Source organism: Armigeres subalbatus, chromosome 3 (genome assembly GCF_024139115.2).
Source record: "Armigeres subalbatus isolate Guangzhou_Male chromosome 3, GZ_Asu_2, whole genome shotgun sequence".
In the NCBI taxonomy this organism is placed as follows: domain Eukaryota; kingdom Metazoa; phylum Arthropoda; class Insecta; order Diptera; family Culicidae; genus Armigeres; species Armigeres subalbatus.
Genome location: NC_085141.1, coordinates 289,620,454 through 289,638,658, shown reverse-complemented (window position 1 = coordinate 289,638,658; position 18,205 = coordinate 289,620,454). Strand labels below are relative to the sequence as shown.

Below are 18,205 nucleotides of genomic sequence, written 5' to 3'. Positions count from 1 at the left end.
TTCGTAAAAAAACAATTCATTAGTACGAAAGCTACCGAAAGCTAGCTACCCAAATAAAACTTACAGGATTCCAGTCCCGTAGATCGACAAACGATCCTTTCATTCCCATCAGCTTCCGATATACCACCATGGGAAAGTTCACTGCCAGAATTATATTATTGTAGATCGCCAATCCGAGCACAATTCCGATCAGCGTAAATTGGGCCTCATTCTCGAATGATGTCGAGTTGAACCACACGATGTTGGTGTCCTCAATGTTGATGAACATGCCGTAGTCCGGATTGAAAATTTCCTCAATGATCAACTGGAAGAACTCCTTCGAAACACCACCCTCGTCAATTCCCTGCTCCCCGGAAAATTCAACGACCAACTGCTTCTTCAAATCCTTCGGATTGGACATAGCAATCATTTCCAACTCGACCAGCGCGTCGTCAATGATGTGATCCCGTCGGATTTTTAACTTCAAGAAAGGATTGACACTTTGCAGTCCCCCGCCCAGTTGCTGATGCAGGAAACTTAGTCGCCGTTCCGAGTACATCCGGATCCGCGAGTCGTAGTACAGCGCTAAGGTTTTCGTAGCCGGTGTGAGGACAAAGGAGTACAGCATGAAGCTGAACTTTTTGGTCGAATCCGTAAAGAAGGCTCCCTCCGAGGTAGTGTTTTTGTAGTTTAGATAGTCGTGATCCATTTCGATCACGTCGCACAGGGGCTCGTTGTAGAATTCCTCATACGGTATGTGGGGTTTCCGACAGTCAAGAATATTCACATCCAATTCGGTCGCTAACGGGTCCTCCAGTTTCTGCTGTTTAGCTTTCTTCTCTTTGTTGTTGTACTGCGGAGGTTCGTCATCTTCCGGGATCAGAGAGAGATACGTTGGGGGCGCAATGTCGCCCAAGTCTGCCTCTCTGTAATGTTTGGGGTCCACCTCACCGGCCAGTATGTTGGCGTAGAATACTAGCTGAAAAGATAGATTATGATGTTCCGAAGCTATAATGATATATACATTTTATTGTGTATTATATCTTCTTCTTCTTCTTATTGGCATTACATCCCCTCACTGGGACAGAGCCGCCTCGCAGCTTAGTGTTCATTAAGCACTTCCACAGTTATTAACTGCGAGGTTTCTAAGCCAAGTTACCATTTTTGCATTCGTAAATCATGAGGCTAACACGATGCTACTTTTATGCCCAGGGAAGTCGAGACAATTTCCAAACCGAAAATTGCCTAGACCGGCACCGGGAATCGAACCCAGCCACCCTCAGCATGGTCTTGCTTTGTAGCCGCGCATCTTACCGCACGGCTTAGGATGTGTATTATATAGGTACTATAAAATGCTATATACCACCGTCGGGGGTGACAATGGGTCAAAGGGGGGTGAGAATGGGTCACTGTTTAAACTAAGGTACAGTGGGGTAAGTAGGTAAATGGGGTAAGTGAAAAAAACGCAAGTATTTCACTGATGAAGCACAGACTTATTCAATTTCACTTCATAATCATACAAGGTCATTCAAATCAATGCGTTGAATAAGTGAAACATGAAATAATGAACCATTTCAACATGCGAGAGTAAAAGTTTATTAACCTTTCAAGTTTATCTTTTGCACAAGTTGTTTTGCGTGTCAATAAATTGTAATTGTAATTGTAATTGTAATTTATCAGCCTTCACCCTGGCCAACAGCGTTCGCCCATCTACACTTAAGTTAGGTGAAGACCTACCAAGCCTTCACCGTTATCATGCGCTAGACCGTATAGTACACCGGCTTCCAACCACAAGCAGGCGCTGGGTTTAACCAGTCCCACAAGTATCGGATACATTAAAAGAAAAGAGAGTTGATAGGATAGGGAAATGTAGTTGAGAAGATTTATGTTTGCTGAAACGAGACAATGATTTTATGGTTAGTATAGTAACTCCACGTAGATGGATAACGATTATCTCTTAGATCCATGTATTCAACTCCATGCCTCTCTGTCAACTGAAACTCCATGTTGGATGTTGCTGTTCTTCAAAAGCCGGTCGTCTGTAACAAAAAAATAATGAGGGGGCCTCCATCATTGGCCCCAAAGCATTAGTGATTGTTCTTTAGACCGTTTTTACGATAATAATTGGAGAATATATGCATTGCATAAAGGTAGGTAATTTCAATCGACTTCTTTCACTACTATTAGAATATTTGATTTTTAATTCCAGTTCTACCCGTTTCGAATCTCAAGTGCAAATCACATTGCTACATTGCTCCTATTTATTTAATGAATAAAACAATGAAGATTTGAATCATACAACTAGACAACACAATATGTTTCCTGCGTCGCGATATGTTGAGAAACAAGCTCCCTATCATTTGCTGCCTAAGAATATAAATAATCAAACTGAATTAAAATAATCACACCAAACCTAAAAAACTCCTTATCGATCCCGAGTCAGCCGGCTGACACGCGTCAAAAATATGTTCCATGCGTGCCCTCCACATTAAGTAATATTATGAGTGCTGATCACTTATGACATCGAAAGATCGTGACTAAAATAGAGGGAGATAGATGTTGATTCCGCTTATCAGTTTAGCATCACCAGTGGAAAATTATTGATATCCTTACCGCCCCGAAACTGCCATTACTCACTGAATCGGGGAATAAATGCAATGTTACGCAGAGTTTAAACCCTCTCTTGCGCTAAGTAATACTGAAAACAAACCTTCTAATAATATGATGCGTAGAAACAATCCTAAAATTGTGCGTGGTAAAATAAGTTATATTATTAGTTAATTTTGTTAAACCCTAACTACCCCTCATTACACTGGCCCGCTTGGAGCCAACCGGTGGCACTTGGTCTTAGCATTCGTTTTCTTTTTAATTTCTATAACAATTGACCACGCATTACCCCCATATTAGTAATATGTAGAACGAATACTTGACTATTACTATACTAAGTATAGTAAAAGACCGGAAGTAATAATTGGGCCAGCCACCACCAAGTTGTTTTGCGTGTCAATAAATACAAATATATTTTTTATGTTGGTATCCATAACACATTCAATTAGTGCATTGATAAGTTGGTTTTCTTTGCAGTTTTGAATTCCAGCCACAAAAATATTGATATGAACATCAAAAATTTTGAAAAAATATGTTTTTGCTTTGCCTGTTTTTTACCATGGGTGGGGCAAGTGAAAATTTTCCGACACTGAATGCATTTCTCTATTTTTCCAAACACAAATAATTTCTATTAAGCGTATATAAACAAATGATACCAATTCTAACTCATTCGAAGGCTTTTGGTTATTACAGTGATACGTGGTAATACTAAATCAGGAACCCAGTTGAAATTAAAAAAAAAATATTTATTTGTTAATGTAGACTCTTCTACTGAAATCGTAAGTGGATTGTTAATGAAACACAATATGATTCCAGGTTTGATGAATATTTCAAAGATAATTTCTCTGCATTATCGCCAAGGTTCATTATCTTACTATAAACCTAAAATAGAAAGTAGTGTTAGATACAAATGGAGATGAGATATTAGATCTCAAAAAATTCAAGTAAAGAAAACATAAAAACATAAAAATCATTTAATGGAGGCACTATGAACAGAAAATGTGTTCTTATATTGACAAATCCTATTTTAAAAACATTTTTTCACTTACCCCACATGTGGGGCAAGTGAAAAATTGAACCCGTTTTTTTTTTGTTTTCCAAATATTTTGTATCCTAAAAATATTCTTGTTCGCAGGCATATAAAGATTGGATAGATGATTCGTTATGTCATAAATATGATCAATTTCAATATTATATTCAACTTTTATGACTTGATGAACATGAAATATACGATTTCCTTTACCCACTTGCCCCACTGTACCTTACATAGAATACTTGTAGAATAGATTTAATGTATCTGAGCGCAAGAAAACTGAATTATAAGAGACCATTTTGAACGACTTTGTTATCCGACCGCCAGACTGTTGGTGAGGCCGCTGATTTATGCTGGACCCAGACCCATTGTCACTCCCGACGACGGTAGTATTGCTACTTCATTATGACCAGATCATCTGTTATTGCACAGAGAACCAACAGATGTTTGCTTGGGACTAGAACTTATTTTCAATGTACAAGTACCGTGAAGTATCCTAATTTCGCGCACTTACGATCTGAAAAAGTTGAAACGTTTATAGAAAAACATGTAATGCACGTTTGGGGACATTTGCTACTGCATCAGTAGAATGATTCTGGGTTAAAATGTTACTTGCAAATTTTGCTGCTATATCTTGTAATCTTGTAATATCAACGCACCCTCTGACCATAGCCTATCTGCGTTGTATTTAAATACCACTGAGCGATACGTCTACTGGGCAACACGTCCGGTGTGCACTGCACTAAGATCTCCTTAGATGCAACCGGACCGAGATCTTACTTAAGGCTCCCAAGGGTCCGTTTCGTTGTGATATGTTGCCATAAAATAGAAATATATGCACTTGCTTTTCTAATCTACGGCAATATTTAAATTTACTAATGATATTGATTAGTGACAAGTAAATTCATTCATCGATCAGATTAGAACGAGCTCAGTGCAATTAAAATATAAACGCAATACTTATCTGCAATTCACAGAAGATGTTGGGATTGTCCTTGAAGTAATCACGTTGTGAACACAGACTTCCTGTATTGACGGTGGTTGTTATGAATATGAATACCACTGCTGATACCGGAACAATAAGATTTTCTTCATCACTGGTCGTCTGGAAAGAGGTAGATAAAAGAATTGGGCCGCTTTCACTCGCCGGCCCGCAAAACATTAGTAAGTAATTAATCTTACTACAAAGACAAAAATACAGTTCTAATAATTCTGTCTTATTAATGGATATCACACATGCCCACCTGATACTCAACTTAACCAAAAACATATCCTCAATACTTAATAAAATGATAACTGTATATAGTTTCTATTATTGTCCATATTATTATTTATTTAGTTAACATCTAAACAGATAACACTGAATCAACAATTTGACGCCACAATGCACGGTTCGAGGCCGCATCTCTCCATCCTCGGATACGCCCCACGCTCGCCAAGTCGTTCTGCACCTGGTCTGCCCATCTCGCTCGCTGCGCTCCACGCCGTCTCGTACCTGCCGGATCGGAAGCGAACACCATCTTTGCAGGGTTGCCGTCCGGCATTCTTGCAACATGTCCTGCCCATCGTACCCTTCCGGCTTTAGCTACCTTCTGGATACTGGGTTCGCTGTAGAGTTGGGCGAGCTCATGGTTCATTCTTCGCCGCCACACACCGTCTTCTTGCACACCGCCAAAGATGGTCCTAAGCACCCGTCTCTCGAATACTCCGAGTGCTTGCAAGTCCTCCTCGAGCATTGTCCATGTTTCATGTCCGTAGAGGACTACCGGTCTTATTAACGTCTTGTACATGACACATTTGGTGCGGTGGCGAATCTTTTTCGACCGCAGTTTCTTCTGGAGCCCGTAGTAGGCCCGACTTCCACAGATGATGCGCCTTCGTATTTCACGACTAACGTTGTTGTCAGCCGTTAGCAAGGATCCGAGGTAGACGAATTCCTCGACCACCTCGAAGGTATCCCCGTCTATCGTAACACTGCTTCCCAGGCGGGCCCTGTCGCGCTCGGTTCCGCCCACAAGCATGTACTTTGTCTTTGACGCATTCACCACCAGTCCAACTTTTGTTGCTTCACGTTTCAGGCGGGTGTACAGTTCTGCCACCTTTGCAAATGTTCGGCCGACAATGTCCATGTCATCCGCGAAGCAAATAAATTGACTGGATCTGTTGAAAATCGTACCCCGGCTGTTACACCCGGCTCTCCGCATGACACCTTCTAGCGCAATGTTGAACAACAGGCACGAAAGTCCATCACCTTTGTCTTAGTCCCCGGCGCGATTCGAACGAACTGGAGTGTTCGCCCGAAATCTTCACACAGTTTTGCACACCATCCACCGTTGCTCTGATCAGTCTGGTAAGCTTCCCAGGGAAGCTGTTCTCGTCCATAATTTTCCATAGCTCTACGCGGTCTATACTGTCGTATGCCGTATATTGTCCATATATACCTACTATTCAATCTAGGATTCCAAATCGGATAAATTAATTCAGTTGCTAACTAAAAGCTTATCCTCAACGCTTTGGCTGTCAATAGTCTCCACAATATGAACCTTAAAGGTTATAACTTTGTTCAATCCTACATCTGTTTATATTAAAACTCAATCCTAACTGCTCCGAAACCGCTTTCAACACATAACTGTCCCGAGCACAGCCACTAAATGCGACCCACAGGACCCCAATCGAGGACGGCCTACACTATACCGTTGTGAGCTTACACCCTCTCCTGGGCTGTGCGACGCTGAAAACATGCTCCTAACGTTTGATGCCTAAAAATAAAATAATTAAACTAATTACACTAAATCTTACACTTTTGATCGAACCCGTCTGACATTCGCGTTAAACAATGTGTTCCATGAGTGCTGCTCACTCATGATAACGCCCCGAATCGGCGAATAAAATGCAGTTTAACGCAGAGTTTAAACCCTCTCTTGCGCTAAGTAATGCTGAAAACCTAACTTCTAGGAATTTGATTCGTAGAAACAAATTATACTGAAATTGGTGCGTAGCAAAATAAGTTATACTATTAGCTAATTTAGTTAAACCCTGACTACACCACATTATACTAGCCCGTTTGGAGTCATCCAGTGGCACTTGGTCTTAGCATTCGTTTTCTTTTTAAATTCTATAACAATTCTCCACGCTTACCCCCATATTAGTAATATGTAGAACGAATGCTTGACTATTACTATACTAAGTATAGTAAAAGACCGGAAGTAATAATTGGGCCAGCCACCACCATTTTCAAATTTTGCTGCTATATATAAAAAAATGCGGTATAAATCTGAGATCTTTGTACAGGGCTGGTAGCGATGAATGCCGTTCAAAATAGTGACTTTAGTGACCAACGATGACGAAAAAGTGACCAAATAGTGACTTTTGTATGAAGTTTTGAACCGGGTATAGATCTACAAGTGGTCGGGGTTCAGCCAAATCACACCAAGCGCCATCGAAAAATTACCGATTTTTCTGTTTAAACTTTCGTTTAGCAGATTTAATTGATTGTAAATCGCATCGAATATCCCTCAATCCCATAACTGAGGATATCCTACTGCAAATGTACCGTGGAAGCACCATATTTGACGTAGGTCCAAACTTGACGCACTCTCAAATCAAATGATGCAGAAAATCTATTTTCGCCAAAAATATATCAACGAATCAAGCTAGATGGCTTTATTTGCTCTTCTTCTTTGCATATATGGCATAGAAAGCATATTATTGATGAAGAATCAACGTACCCGAATAAAATATTTGGAAGTCATACTCATAATGCGTCAATTTTTTTCTTTCTTAGCCACAATTCTAAGGATTAAATGATCATTTTTCGTGCAAAACAACTTTTGTGAGAATCTTTTACCCCTACCTACAAACAGCTGAGCATTATGAGTAAGCTTTACCTTTTACGTTGAACATTGCAACATTCGAACGCATTTTTCAACCCAAAATGTTCTGCGTCAAATTAGGCTCACAATGCATTGTGATGTTCCTAATTAATCTTATCATACGAATAGACAAGGCAGTGCTAATAAACCTCAATAATAGTATTAGGAAAAGCAATATGTATTCATTAAGTTTTATCTAACTCTCAAATACTTTAAATATTAGTCAATTTTTGGATCATTCCACTAAGTGTCCAGCCCATGATAGTATGCCTTATGCTGCCTTCGATTTTAATGCGTTTATTTGACGCGTTTCTTACAGGTATTTGGTTATTATGCTGTTTTTATATGCTAGTGCTAGAATTCTTGCGGGAAAACAATATTTTAATATAAATTAGTATCATATAATTCGATTTACTTTCTTTGTACGAAATTCAAACAAACCAAAACAATGAACACATTTTCAATGTGTTACTCTGTCGCTTTCCTGTCGCTACTAGTCGTGCAACCCTGAATATGAAATCAAACAAAAATATGGCTGCCTTTCTCATATAAGCTTCAGTTTATGTTAATAGTTTATTGAAAAAATGTATATAGATGGGCAGCTCATATGTTTTTAGATATATCTGCCGGTCACGTAACACTTGCAGATTGGTAGCTTCAATGTGGTTCTAAAAGCGTTCATATACAAGTTGCGTTTTCTGTATCCTTCTCAGTTTAGGCAGAAGCTATATGAACTTCTCAGTTTATAGATTCAAAGTTGCAGATTACCAAAGAAAGTTATGTTTGGTTCTATACTATTCCCCAGAAAACCGTTCCCCAGAAAACCATACCCCAGAATTCCATTCCCCAGAATGTACCATTCCCCAGAAAACCAATCCCCAGAATGTACCATTCCCCAGAAAACCATTCCCCAGAATGTACCGTTCCCCAGAAAACCGGATGTATAGATGAACATGATTTCTTTTTCTTATTCTCTTTTTAAACCTCATTGCAAGACCATACAATTATACACAAATGGAGCATACAATTGTACATAAAATCATTTGTTGAGGGAACAAATAGGGACCCACGTATTCGCCCGGAATAAGACAAATCAATCGATGATTTCTTCTTTAAAAAAAGCGCATTTTCCCGGAATAAGACAAATGAGTCAATTTTTTGTGTGCTACGCATGCGTCATTTTCTTTTCACGGCATTTCCACCGAATAAGGCACCAAGTATTCTTTTTTCCTTTTTTGAAGCACGCGAAAAATGAAAAATGAGTAAATGATTCCTTTTTGAAAAGCACGAATTTTCTCGAAATAAGGTTAACGAATAGATGATGCCTTCTTTCAAAATACACACTCAGCGAACTGGACTAGCGAAATTCATAACTGGCGCCTTATGAAGCTTCGACTGAATATTCCACCAACAGTGCTTTTTATACGCAGTTACCTTCCCAAGTCATCAAGCGTCGATGGGCGTGTGGTCTACATACCGGCCTCCCGATCCCGACGTCCGTGGTTCGAACCCAGTCTGCTGCACTTTACTTTTTTTAAATGAAAATCATCATTCATAAGGCAACATATTGAAATTCATACCGATTCCTTGTGGCAAATTTTCATAAGGCGTTTGATTGGAAATCATGCGTCCAGTTTCCTCAGTGCACATTTTCTGGGAAAAAAGCAAATGAGTGGCACATTCTTTTGACTCACGTATTTTTATGAAATACACCTTCTTTCGGATCACACGTTTTCCCGGAGTATTGCAAATAAGTGAAAGATGCCTTCTTTTGAAGCATAAATATATCCACACTAATAAAAATCCACATTTTTATTGGCAGAAATTTAAATAAATTTTCAAATACTGTCGTTATATGCATAACTGTCCCATGTACATAGGGATCCCAGCAAACATGGGACAAATATGCGTATGATGGCAGCATAGGAGAGTCCATATAAAGTTGCTTCAAGCTAAAAATGCATTCTGAAGAGAACTTGAGCCAAAAGTGTGTCTCGGTATTCTTGTAGTTTTGAACTTTGAACACTGTTCAGTGTACACTAGGTTGACACGCAAAACGAAATGATCATGGTAACTAAGGTTTCCTAGATTTAGAAAAATACAAAAATGTATAGCATGCTGTCGCTTGAATTTGTTTACCTAGGATACGAGTTGCTTAGTTTGGTTGCCTGTTGGATACGAGTTGCTGCGTTGAGTGTTTCATTTCAGATTATATATTTGTATCTTGGAAGTTCGCTTATGACAATTAGAAGCGACTATTCATGCGTCATTCGAAAACGGCGTGAATATAATAAGGTCCATTTTTCCAATGACTGATTTGGGCTTACAAAAGCTTTTTTCTTCATTGCAGCAATCTTTTTAAAGGTATGGAAAAAATTCTGGGATATGGTTCATTCTGGGAAATGGTTTTCTGGGGAAGGGTATATTCTGGGGAGTGGTTTTCTGGGGAACGAATTTCTGGGGAATGGTTTTCTGGGGCATGGTTTTCTGGGGAATGTTATAGAATCTTATGTTTTTATTACAAATACAACAGACCATGGTGGGCTGGTTATTTAATGAAATGTAAAAGTTAATTTTCCCGTAAATATATATTTTGACATGATTCTAACACCTAAATAAGAAGCATTTTGAATGATGTGCAGGGTTCATGAAACTAACAAAAAACTTACATGCTACAGAGCATATAACTTGCAGAACAACTGAACAATTAAAAAAAATGCCTCTTCGTATAATTAATTAACTTTTTATTTTATATCGTACCAAGTTCTATTACACTGTCTTTATATAATAAAAAAATAAGGCATTTAATTGATTGAGTTTTAACATAGTTTTAAAGTGCGTCAAATTAGGAACAACTTTGCGTCAAATAAGGAACATAGTAAAATTAGTGCGTCAAGTTGGGCACCTCAAGTACTACATAAAAACAGATTAAAAAACTAAGAAATAAACTTATATTTCGAAGATTCATTATTTCTACACATTCTATAATAGTAGTAAGCTCGTTATGAAGAATATTAAGCGAACCCATATTGGAATTATTTTTTAAATAATGTCTCTTTTTAAAATTTTCTTAACTGCGTCAAATATGGTGCCTCCACGGTAGTTTCATTTGCAACATTCTAATGAAACAAAAGCAATATAATACACATGACAGTTTTACACTGAATAGAACCCGAAAAGTTCATTCCCATACGCTTTTTATCTAATTTTCAGGCGGATAACCACCGACATCGACTAATATTGACTTGAAAAATCTTATAGATCAGTGCCTGCAATAGCTACCAAATCCGATGTGTAAAATGATGCTAAAATGTGCGATGTGTAAAATGATGCTAAACTTAAGATAAAACTACAGCAGCTTTTTCGATAATGTATATAATATTGAAGATGTCTTGAATAAAACACATATTTTGAAGATGTCCTACCTATGTAAGAGATAGCGGAATTTAAGACTTCCTTTCATGACGTCTCGAAAATTTAAACTTTTTTTATACACCAGCTCATACAATTCCTTTTTTTCTTAAAATATGGTTTATATTTCAGAAGCAAACGATATTTTAGGAATTATGACTTGTGTCAACTAAAATGCATAAAGTAAAATCTAAGCAAAGCTCCAGGGTCGAAATATAGGCACATACCATTTCGACTAAAGAATGGGTCACTGACGGCTATCTGATACCGTTATCTGCATATTTTGAACAATGGATGCATGCTTCTATTGGTTAATTGATTATATTTCATCAAACCAATAACGATATTCAATTCCAAACATGAGCGAAGTTAGGAACACTTTTGCGCGAAATTAGGAACTATCCTATTTTCTTGCGCGAAATAAGGAGCATACAACGGTCTCGGATGCATACTCCAATTTTTTTTAAATAGCAGCAACATTTGCAAGTAACATTTTTTTGAGAACCTAGAATCCTTCTACTACGTGATGCAGTAGCAAATGATTCCAAATGGCCACTACATGTTTTTTATTTAACGTTTTAACTTTGTCGGATCTTAATGCGCGAAATTAGGGTACTTCACGGTATAACAAAAAGGTAAGTATGTAATGAATGAATATTTTGGGATGGTACATAAAAATCACTTACCTTCATCACCTTCGTTGCATTGCAAACAACTTCATTGTCATGTATTTTCACATCCCGGTAGTAGATCAGGGACAGCGTGGAGATCGTGATCAACTGCTGCAGCAGTTGTAGCAACGGTTGAATGCCATCCTTGCAGTGCTCTGACCAGATGTGCACCAGCCGAGCCTGTGCCCAGATCGGAAGATAACACACGGCAGCACAAATTCGTGGAAGTGACACCTCCAGGAACTCGGCCGTTCCGATTTGTAGCACTTCGAAGACGATCACAAAAACGGAAATAATTTGTTCGATGTCCTCCTTCTTGGTCAAATGGACACGAAGTTCGACGCTAAGCGTCTCCCCGAGCGCTTGTAAGGCATTGTTGATAGGACCAAACACGGAGCTTTTCGCTTCATAGAGTGCCTTCATCGAGCGTCGCAAACTGGATAAATCGACCGTAGTGTGATGGTTCTCCTTCGTTTCCGGCACGTTCTCCGCTGAACTGTCTTCGTCCTTATCCAAATCGCCCTCCAGCGTTCGAAGGTCTTCTTTTTTGAGATTTTTCAAATCATCCGGTGCTTTTTCGAGCATTGCATCAATACTCGAGCATGGTCGTTTTTGGAAGCTTAGCGCTATTGATTGATACGAGGAAAAAATGGCACCCAGGGTACGGATCAATGGTGTGTCCGTGTTGTCGCGCTTGCACGCGGCAATCAGTTCTTTAAGCTTGGCCTCATCCAAAGATTCTACTGGCGAAGCGTCTCGTTGTTTTTTATTCGATTCCTTACAGCTATTGCTAGTGCTGAGGGCTTTCTTTTTTCCGCTGCTAGAGGAACCGAGTTCAGATAATTTTAGTTTGGTACTACTGCTACCGGCAAATGGTGAACTACTGTCCTGACAAGCGGTACTACTACGGAGGGAGTACGGCATTTTCGTACTGCCCTCTGCACCTCCACCCTCATAGTGATGGTTTTGATTTTTTCGCTCGTTTGATTCTCGTTGCTCATCTTCGTCCATGGAATCGATATCAAGATTTGAACTGAAATTGAAACATTTGGATTTACGTATATTAGTGGTGTATTTAATCACCAAATATTTATAAATTTTCAATTGCGCCAGCGTTAAGCAATGGTAAGCTTTAAACTAAAAATTGAAACGGATCTAAAGGAAGGCATTGGTGTTACAATTGCACTGAAACCTGTTACCTGTCGTTCCATTCCTCCAGGTTGGAACTTCGGACCAACCGCCAAGAAGACTCCGCTTCGGTGCTGGCCGTTGAGTCATCTAAACCAGAGCTGGATCCGGAAGAACTTCCAGCCGATAAATTTCCGCTACTATTATTAACATCCCCGGCCGTCGAGCCCAGAATTGCGGAAGATGACGTAGATGCTGTAGGACAAGCTGGCGGTGCTATGGATGTGGATGGATTAGACATGGTTTTCGGCACTTTAGAAGGATGCGTGTCGCACAGATCGGCCTCCTGCGTGAACAACTGAATGGCTCGGGCGGCGGCCGCGTTCGGCGATAATTTCTCCACCTTACCACTTGAGGCACAGTGTTTGTTGTCGCATTTTGGGTTACCGCATCCGTCGACCAGCTGGTAGAAATATCTCTCGATGAGCTTTTTCGCCGAGGCACGCTTCATGTCTTCGCTTTCGGAACTAGCGCTGGTAGTGGAACAACTTGCCGTTCCAGGGAGGGAAGCTGATGGTGATGGGACACCGTTCCTGGGTCGGTTTTCGCAGACACTGCTGGTGTTACTTCGAAGTGGCTTGTCCACTTCAATAGACGTTTTCGCTGGTAGTGGCAGGGTTACTTTGACTGGGGCTGCGGTTTGTGTACGTTTCGGATCGGATGACGACGATTCTTCATCGATCTTGCTGTGGGGGTAATTTGGAAGAATCAATGGACGGTTCATGCAGACGGACGACTGTATTGCAAATCATTTGAAGAATTGTGTTAAGGAGTCTAGATATATTATATATAAACATGTACACAGCGCCGTCGAGTGCGGCTGGCCGAGCTGGTCTCGCCAAGGGCGCCAGCGTTAGAGGTTGCCGAAATCAAGAATCATACAATTCGAAATAGAACAATTTGATTAGTTCAGAAGCCAATCAATAACAAACCGACTACTTCAAAGGTCTAGGGTAGAGATGTTTTGAGGAATGTATAGATAATAAAGGATATTTATTTGTTCCCACACCTTAGTTTCTTGGTGTTGTCCGGAACATGTTTCAAAAGAAAAAAAAAAGGGGATAAATGCACCCGGCACTTGGCCACTTAGTCCGATCTGGATAATTTTCAAAAGGAAACAATGAGATAGGGCTGTACATCGAATGTACGCTGTTGCAATCGAATTAATTGAAGGTAGGTACCAAAAAATGAGTGAGTTTTTTTGCCCACACACAGAAATCATATCAATTCGAGCTGAGCTGAGACGATGGTTATCTAACACCCATGGGTCTCTTGGCCTCCTATAAAAAGTGCTTTTTGTACGTATACTCACACTCACGTGAAACGCAAAAATACGAAAGTATCATATTTGAAATCATGAAGTTTGTTGTGTTAGGTACGGTAGTTGGAGTCGTTGAAACTGCCAAGAAGGCTACGATGAAAATTGAACCATGTGGGACTGCCACTTTCTATCCGCTATGCCAAGACAAGATAATTAAAATTACGATTTTTTTTTATTTGACTTGTTTAAGGTAGTGCAGTGCATCTTTAGAAACGTGGTACAACCGGATGGGAGACCTCAACAGTGGAACAAAGACCATAGCGATTGCTCGGTGCAGTGTTGTGCTGAATCATTATCAGACGATTATGATCGTAATTTTCATGTGAAATTTTTTAACGTGAAAACAGTAGGCGGGTTGTAGCGGTCGACAACTTCCCAAATTTTGTACTTAAACGATAATGAACACAGAATTTTCATTCAAACATTAATCTTTACCAATATCAACCAATTGTCAACAGTCCCGTTATATCTTCTATTTGGCGTTATGATAGTAAGGTTTCAAAATGTAACGGTAAATGCTTCAAATCAAAATACGATTTTCAAACGATTCTTAATCGCTGGCAAGTTTTTAATTTAAAAGTGAGTTTTATCAGCCTCGATTTTTTTGAAAATTTGATTTTTCCCATCCCTGGCCCGGTGTGCCTAATGGGGAAACTGGCCTTTCATTCCAGGAAGGCCTCCCTCTGAGGAGAGAAATAATTAGCTGGTCGTGATTTCTTAAAATTTCAGAGTTGGATGGTGTTGGAGGCAGCCTCCCCCACTCTTGGTTGGTGATCTAGGGTCGGTTAAAAATGCTGCTTTGTCCGGGGAAACTGTTAGAGATTGTGATATTGTTTCCGGTAATGCCTCAGCAGACCCCTCATCTTGAGACACACCCATCGGTATAGCGGTGCTCATGGTTCCTGTAGTCTGTACTGAGCAGCTCTGGAACCGATCTTGCCAGGGATTCCGAATTGTCCACGCTTTTGAAGCGCATCGCGAGCAGAATCCGGTCTTCTTGGGTAAGAAGGCGCAGGCGCCCTATCCGGAGTAGCCCTATGATTATTCCTATGTTGTTTGAATAGGGATTTCATGAAATTAATCTTCGATCTGCAGGTGTGCTTAACCGCTCTGAAGTGAGGCGCGAAAGACAGTCCTCGGTCTATGGAGACATTCTGGCCAATTTGGCGAGGCCGACCGACGAGACCCACCGATGATCCGCACTAATCGCTGCTTGTGTACGTATACACGTTCGCGCCGGAGTGCCTCCGACGACCACAAGTAGGATGTCATTCACGTAGACAAAAATGTATATATTCTTGGGGAGGCCGTTGTTGAAGCGCCCATGCATGGCATCTAAAAACAGGGTCACCGGTAGAACAGACCCTTGCGGGACCCCAGTTTTCTTTGGGTAGGTTCTGGAAACAGAGTTGAAATAAAACCCTTCGGAAGAGAAAATTGTGTAACTGATTCATCGAAGTTTTCCTGTCGAACGTGCCGTAATCGTCACTGTACTATTTTACTTCACGATTCCTCGCATTCGGTCAAGAGTTCTGCTGCGATGTCGAAAGTAATTGACGGCATGTCTAATACAGCCATGCTGGCCTACCTGTAACCATCTTCTATCTTTCTTCATTTATTTATTATTTATTTATTTAATCATCTAAACAGATAACACTAAATCAACAATTTGATGCCATCTCTCCATCCTCGAATACGCCCCACGCTCGCCAAGTCGTTCTGCACCTGGTCTGCCCATCTCGCTCACTGCGCTCCACGTCGTCTCGTACCTGCCGGATCAGAAGCGAACACCATTTTTGCAGGGTTGCTGTTCGGCATTCTTGCAACATGTCCTGCCCATCGTATCTTTCCGGCTTAAGCTACCTTCTGGAAACAGGGTTCGCCGTAGAGTTGGGCGAGTTAGTGGTTCATTCTTCGCCGCCACACACCGTTTTCTCGCACACCGCCAAAGATGGTCCTAAGCACCCGTCTCTTGAATACTCCGAGTGCTTGCAAGTCCTCCTCGAGCATTGTCCATGTTTCATGCCCGTAGAGGACAACCGGTCTTATAAGCGTCTTGTACATGACACATTTGGTGCGGTGGCGAATCTTTTTTGACCGCAGTTTCTTCTGGAGTCCGTAGTAGGCCCGACTTCCACAGATGATGCACCTTCGTATTTCACGACTAACATCAGCCGTTAGCAAGGATCCGAGGTAGATGAATTCCTCGACCACCTCAAAGGTATCCCCGTCTATCGTAACACTGCTTCCCAGACGGGCCCTGTCGCGCTCGGTCCTGCCCACAAGCATGTACTTTGTCTTTGACGCATTCACCACCAGTCCAACTTTTGTTGCTTCACGTTTCAGGCAGGTGTACAGTTCTGCCACCCTTGCAAATGTTCGGCCGACAATGTCCATGTCATCCGCGAAACAAATAAATTGACTGGATTTGTTGAAAATCGTACCTCGGCAGTTACACCCGGCTCTCCGCATGACACCTTCTAGCGAAATGTTGATCAACAGGCACGAAAGTCCATCACCTTGTCTTAGTCCCCGGTGCGATTCGAACGAACTGGAGTGTTCGCCCGAAATCTTCACACAGTTTTGCACACCATCCACCGTTGCTTTGATCAGTCTGGTAAGTTTCCCAGGGAAGCTGTTCTCGTCCATAATTTTCCATAGCTCTACGCGGTCTATACTGTCGTATGCCGCCTTGAAATCGATGAACAGATGATGCGTTGGGACCTGGTATTCACGGCATTTTTGAAGGATTTTCAGTACAGTAAAGATCTGGTCCGGTCAGTAAACATCTGGATAAAGGATCACGATTGGAAGCTTGGAACATGGAACTGCAAGTCGCTAGGCTTCGCAGGTTGTGACAGGATAATCTACGATGAATTACATCCCCGCAACTTCGATGTCGTAGCGCTGCAGGAAATCTGCTGGACAGGACAGAAAGTGTGGAAAAGCGGGCATCGAGCGGCTACCTTCTACCAAAGCTGTGGCACCACCAACGAGCTGGGAACCGGCTTCATAGTGCTGGGAAAGATGCGCCAACGCGTGATTGGGTGGCAGCCAATCAACGCAAGGATGTGCAAGCTGAGGATAAAAGGCCGTTTCTTCAACTATAGCATCATCAACGTGCACTGCCCACACGAAGGGAGATCCGACGACGAGAAAGAAGCGTTCTATGCGCAGCTGGAGCAGACATACGATGGATGCCCACTGCGGGACGTCAAAATCGTCATCGGTGACATGAACGCTCAGGTAGGAAGGGAGGAAATGTATAGACCGGTCATCGGACCGGATAGTCTGCATACCGTATCGAACGACAACGGCCAACGATGCATAAACTTTGCAGCCTCCCACGGAATGGTAGTCCGAAGCACTTTCTTCCCCCGTAAGAATATCCACAAGGCCACATGGAAATCACCTAATCAAGTAACGGAAAACCAAATCGACCACGTTCTAATCGACGGTAAATTCTTCTCCGACATCACGAACGTACGCACTTACCGCAGTGCGAATATTGAATCCGACCACTACCTCGTCGCAGTATGTCTGCGCTCAAAACTCTCGACGGTGATCAACACGCGTCGGAGTCGTCCGCCGCGGCTTAACATTGGGCGGCTACAAGACGGTAGACTAGCCCAAGACTACGCGCAGCAGCTGGAAGTGGCACTCCCAACGGAAGAGCAGCTAGGCGCAGCATCTCTTGAAGATGGCTGGAGAGATATTCGATCCGCCATTGGAAGCACCGCAACCGCTGCACTAGGCACGGTGGCTCCGGATCAGAGAAACGACTGGTATGACGGCGAATGTGAGCAGTTAGTTGAGGAGAAGAATGCAGCATGGGCGAGATTGCTGCAACACCGCACGAGGGCGAACGAGGCACGATACAAACGGGCGCGGAACAGACAAAACTCGATTTTCCGGAGGAAAAAGCGCCAGCAGGAAGATCGAGACCGTGAAGAGACGGAGGAACTGTACCGCGCTAATAACGCACGAAAGTTCTATGAGAAGTTGAACCGTTCACGTAAGGGCCACGTGCCACAGCCCGATATGTGTAAGGACATAAACGGGAACCTTCTTACGAACGAGCGTGAGGTGATCCAAAGGTGGCGGCAGCACTACGAAGAGCACC

At 41.6% G+C, this 18,205-nt stretch overlaps 1 protein-coding gene across 2 annotated transcripts in view; it reads right to left on the bottom strand.

Annotated features, from left to right (window-relative positions):
- The window catches only part of LOC134224793 (ubiquitin-protein ligase E3A), a 35,258-nt gene that overhangs the window by 1,628 nt on the left and 15,425 nt on the right, over positions 1 to 18,205 (bottom strand). For both annotated transcript variants that reach the window (XM_062704373.1, XM_062704374.1), the window contains exons 2-4: positions 12,773 to 13,447; positions 11,589 to 12,606; positions 65 to 958 (exon numbers count right to left, since the gene is read on the bottom strand). In XM_062704373.1, coding sequence (XP_062560357.1) covers positions 65 to 958; positions 11,589 to 12,606; positions 12,773 to 13,447 — 2,587 coding nt within the window. The remainder of the gene's footprint in view (positions 1 to 64; positions 959 to 11,588; positions 12,607 to 12,772; positions 13,448 to 18,205) is intronic.